At 57.3% G+C, this 5,347-nt stretch overlaps 1 protein-coding gene across 1 annotated transcript; it reads right to left on the bottom strand.

Moving 5' to 3' along the window:
• Positions 1–895: 895 nt before the first annotated feature.
• Positions 896–5,135, bottom strand: LOC119100248 (death-associated protein kinase dapk-1). Its single transcript, XM_037223355.1, has 5 exons — positions 4,994–5,135; positions 3,421–3,603; positions 2,074–2,286; positions 1,356–1,492; positions 896–917 (listed from the first exon to the last, which is right to left on the bottom strand). Exons 1-5 carry the CDS (start codon positions 5,105–5,107, stop codon positions 896–898), a joined length of 669 nt encoding a protein of 222 aa, XP_037079250.1. The 5' UTR covers positions 5,108–5,135.
• Between the last annotated feature and the right edge of the window lie 212 nt (positions 5,136–5,347).

Genomic DNA, 5,347 nt, shown 5'->3' with positions numbered 1-5,347 from the left:
TCCAAGCTGTGAACGGGGTAGATAATTCCAAGGCGCGTCCGTTCGTAGTGGTGGGTCACTGTTTGTATGGCCTGGTGCTGTATCCGATGCACGCAGCCCGGTGGCGGCGGTAATGACAAGAGTCACGGAGGCGACAACTGCCATTTCTTGCCCGACTCCATGAAAAAGACCTCCGGCCCAACCTACAGCAACATGCTTTTGCATCGCTGCGCTGTCGATAATGGAACGCAGCCGCACTTCTCGCGGGGTTGGCCCTTCTTGCCGTGATGATACGATCGCCATGGGGATGGTCTAGCTGCTTACAATGGCCCATGCCTTGAGACCGCCACGTAGGCAGAGCACACCAACGTTCAAGCGGTGGGGCATACGCAACCCCCAAATAGAGCCCGTCTCAGGTTTCCATTTGCAACAACCCTACACTCGTAAACGGCTCAAATTTTCTGAGGAATTCGAAGCTATTTTATTCTGGTTTAGTCACTTTGACACCAAACGTCGTGCGAGTGCAAACATCTGTGTGTTTTAATGCGTTTATTGTACCGTTCACACAACTGTTTAAATAAAACGTCTTAAAACAGAAAAAAACATGCGCGATCCCATACATTTAAAATAATTGACACACATTAAAGATTACAGCGGATTCCAAGCCAACTTATACGTGTGCGGATGCATCACATTCGGAAGTTATACAGGTAAATACGGGCGAACACAGAACACACAGACAAGACCACGCGGGGCAGACACGGGGGATCGCAGAGCGCAAGTGCAGACACTTGCAGTATCACTGAGAACGCCATCGCTCACACGCAGCGCAACGGAACGACCAAGCCACCGTCCTTCCACTGATGCGCCAGCGCTGCCGGCCGCCGACGCCGTCGTCTGCTGCCGTTGGCGCCGCCTACCGGCTGATGTTGGAGGAGCTGGCGGCCGAACCAGACGAGGTGCGCAGTGCCGTTTTGTCGTCGCCGGCGGCAGCGGCGCGCTGCCGGTAGAGCGGCAACGCTCGCGCCAGCTCGGCGGCCACGTCAGCGCGGCCGAGCTGGCCGAGCGCCTCGTGCAGTCGGCCAAGCGAGACGCCGGCCGCCGCGCACTCGTCCAGCACGCGCGCCGTCCGGCTGACGGCCGGGTTGTCGCCGGCGTCGAGCCGCGCCAGCCGTTCGGTCAGGCCCAGCTGCACAGCCAGCAGGCACCAGTCCTTGCCGAGCGGATCGGCCGGGTCGAGCGCAGCGCAGAGGCGGCGGCGCGCGGCCGCCGGCGCCGCCGCCACCGGCAGCTCGGCCAGCCAGACGAGCGAGTCGAGCAGCGGCTCGGCGCCGAAGCAGACCAGGTCGGCCACCGTATCGGGCGGCAGCTGGCTGTGCGGCCCGTCGCGCAGCAGCGCCGTTGCCAGCTGCTCGGGCGGCTGCACCACAGGCGCGCCGCGGTGCAGCCGCAGACTGGTCGGCGACAGGTAGTGGCGCTCGATCGGCAGGCCCGGGCTCATGTCGGCGAATACCTGGCGGTACGGACGGATCGCGGCGCGGTCAGGATCACCGGCGGCGGCGGGTGACCACCAGAGCTGCCGGCGCGCTCGGAGGGACCGGCCACAGGGGGACCCGAGACCTGCGACGTGTGCAGAGCTCATCCGATATCAGAAGGGGCGGACCAGGTGCAGCCGAGTAACACGACTACCACGGTAAGCACTGTTTACTGCAGAATGACCGCTACGGATGTATCGGAATGTTATTGCAAACTGACATGCAAAGCACACCACGCGACAGCCTGACTATAACATAAAGGTATGTTGTCCGATTGTGACTACTGGCGATGACTTGTGAATGCCTTCTCGTGTGACGCAACGATATGTTTTACGAACGCTGGTCTGACACGCATTGCGGAGATAAGGGGGAATAACATCATTAACAACGACGTCCGACAGGCCGCCGCACCTTCCGTGGGAATACCCAGATTTATCAGCAGTATGTCCCTGCCCAAAATAGCCACCGTCAAAGCGTGTCTGGTGGTGACGCCTGCCGTTGGCTGCACCGCTCGGCGCCGCGCTCGGTGCCGCTCTCCCGTGCGGAATCGCCCGCTCACCTGCTCCAGTGCGTTCAGCAGGTCCTCCATCAGGTAGAAGCAGGCCACGCGGCTGTCACAGGGCCCGCGCACCTTGAGCTCGAGCTCGTGGCCGCCTCGTGACAACGTCAGCAGGCTCTCCAAGCGACCCGTGCAGAACTTGGAGCCCTCCGACCACTGATACAGGTCCACGTCCCTGCTCGGGTACTCCTGGGCGAAGTGCCGCAGCTGGACCTGCGCAGGCGCGGCGCATGTTACGGTCCACCCGAGCACTGCAGATGGGATGAGGCGACACGACTGTCACTGGTCTGGTTCAGCTGAAACTGGGCTTCTGTATGCGTCATTACGAGTCCGTGGAGCCGTGAAGGGAGGCAGGGGGGGGGGGGGAGGGGGGGTAGGGGGGGGGGGGGTGATGCCGGATCACCCCCCTCCCTTTCCGCTGCGAAATCCCGATGCATCGGGGATGCCAGGATAGAGGACCGAGCCTCATCAGGACGAGCGAATGGACGACTTACGTCCCAAACGTCAGACGATAGGTCTTACTAATTCCAGAATCATGACATCTTATACTGGAAACAGCCGACCTCGGTGCGCTGGGAGGTACTTCCCAGACGATTTCACGTCAGTGTTAGTGTATATTGTGAAAATACTTGTGACCGTGAGCACTGGCTTGGGGTGCTGAGCATGACAACATCAAAATTGTGCTGTCATATCAACACAACAACCGCCAACATCCATTCTCCTACTTAGACTCATTCATGCACGCCAGAACCAACACGCTGACTTTTGATAATGGCCAAGATTTGGTTTTAGAGACAGATTCTTATCAGCTGGTTGCAGTAGTGGTTCCAGTGTTCTGGTTGCCAGAACCTGACAGCTGCATAGCTTCATGCAAATGACCTCAGAAACGACCTAATGCACCCGACTGCATCCCGACTGCATCCCACTTCATCCCGACTGCATCCCGACTGCATCCCCACTGCATCCCAACGGTATCTGAGGTAAGAAAGGGTTCACCAGGTGCTGGGTGAGAGCCGAGCTCACCTGTATGCGCGGGAAGAATGAGCCCATCAGGTACTGGGTGGGAGCCGAGCTCACCTGTATGCGCGGGAAGAATGAGCCCATCAGGTGCTGGGTGGGAGCTGAGCTCACCTGTATGCGCGGGAAGAAGGAGCCCATCAGGTACTGGGTGGGAGCTGAGCTCACCTGTATGCGCGGGAAGAAGGAGCCCATCAGGTACTGAGTGAGAGCTGAGCTCACCTGTATGCGCGGGAAAAAGGAGCCCATCAGGTACTGGGCGGGAGCTGAGCTCACCTGTATGCGCGGGAAGAAGGAGTCCATCAGGTACTGGGTGGGAGCTGAGCTCACCTGTATGCGCGGGAAGAAGGAGCCCATCAGGTACTCGGTGCCGGTTGGACTGCGCAGCCGCAGGCCTCCGTAGCAGAGCTCAGGCGCAGCCGGCGGCGGCGGTGGCGGGTCCCACAGGCCGTCCAGTGTCTCCACGAAGTTGTAGCAGGGGAACTCATACTCTATCTCGCCGTCGTTATCACACTGCAACGAGCAGACTCGGCTGGGATGCTGGGTGTGAATTGTGAGAGGGTCCGCCGCCGGCGACTATATCAGCGATAGCAAATATCAGGCTAGTGGTACGCTTGCTGAAGACCTGATTGAAGGAAATTGGTACATGCCAGCATGTTTCAGTCGCTATTTATTTCACCTAAAATTGTAGATGAAACGAAAGTGATGCAGGTAGATAGGTGAATAAATTTATTGCATGGAACTGAACGCAACGAGTAACTAAATGAAAGCGTAACTAACGAGAAAAACGTCATTAATAGTATAGCTCACAGGCACGCCTACCAAATACTACGCAAAGCAATTAACCAAATTATGCTAAGGAGCACCAGTCTACCAAAAGTTAGTCCCCACTACCCATGCGTTAATCAAACGGATTGTGTCTGCCGGACTGGGTTGCACATGCACGCCAGATGGATGGCATTATGGGGAGGTAGCCGCAGCTGAAGCGGGTCCCAGCGGCTGGGCGGGTGGGCAGTCGGCCGCCTGGCCCCCGCCGACTGCCGAAGCACGGCGCTAACCGCCCACCGGCAGCACTGGTGACATCTGACCTGGTGAACCCGTGACCTCTGACCGTCCGACCGCGACATTACGATCGCCTCTTAGCGACCTGGCCAGCTTTGCGACCCTAGAACAACGCCCGGTGGATTGCGTGTGCTCTAACTGCATGTCACCTCCGTGCGTGCCATTGATTTGTGGTTGGTGTTTCGGTGCTCTCCGTGTGAAAGATACACCTTTGATGAACAGGTAGCGTCAGGAGATGTATTACAGCGATGTAGCAAATAAATCGATATAGGGTGCGGAATTTTACAGGCAAACAAATTCACGATTCATCACGCAAATGAAAAAAAATAACGCAATCCGTGCACAAGGCAGCCTACATTTAGCACATGCCACCTCCCACATTGGCCTACATTCGCTTTAAAGACACGCCTTCATCGACATCAGATTCATAATAATCAGAAAGGACAACCAGAAATAAAAATAAAGCATACGAAGCCATTCATACTACACATGCACGTCACATAGCGTGAGTAAGGTGGCAGGGCGGGGTGAATGTGGCGCGGTCGTGTCGACTGTGGCTGGCTGTGTTCATGCTGATGTGGCGGAGCTTTGACAGGGACGCGGGTCGGCAAAGACGCCAGGTATGGAGATGCGCGACGATGGTAGATGGCAGAAATGGCAAGACGGGCAGATATATGCGGCTGCGCAGGGAAGCCTGTTCTGATCTCGACCAACGGAGTCAGCGACAGTGCCGAAGATGTCACTGCACAGAGACGAGGTGATGTATGCGTGGATGTCAAGAGGTAGCCACGTGGGCTGTCAGTGGCGCGGCCAGCCTGGTGGAGGTTACACCTCCACTCACCTGTGTGCACAGTCGCAGGGCATCCAGGACCTGCAGCAGGTCCAGTGTGTCGTACTCGGGCATCGACATCTGGAAGTCGTCCACCGTGTAGCAGCCTGTAAAGCGTAAGCGCATCTAAACACGGCACTGGGCTTCTTCAGCATACGTCAGGCTTGGACACGGCTGCCCGCCCCCACGTGAAGTGCACGAAAAAACAAACCGCAATACCACAAAAGCATCCCGAAGAAGTAGCATCGTGTGATCCAGCGCTGAAAACAAACTTAGATGACTAATAACTCTGGCTGCGATCGTCTGCTCGATCGGTTGCCGCTTCTAAAAAGGCAGGGAAGCCAAGATCACGCAGCTTCGAGAGAG

This window comes from Pollicipes pollicipes, unplaced genomic scaffold (genome assembly GCF_011947565.3).
Source record: "Pollicipes pollicipes isolate AB1234 unplaced genomic scaffold, Ppol_2.1 Scaffold_4881;HRSCAF=5763_pilon_pilon_pilon, whole genome shotgun sequence".
Lineage (NCBI taxonomy): Eukaryota > Metazoa > Arthropoda > Thecostraca > Pollicipedomorpha > Pollicipedidae > Pollicipes > Pollicipes pollicipes.
The sequence above is the reverse complement of the archived record's forward strand: the minus strand, read 5'-3'. Positions and strand labels throughout refer to the sequence as shown.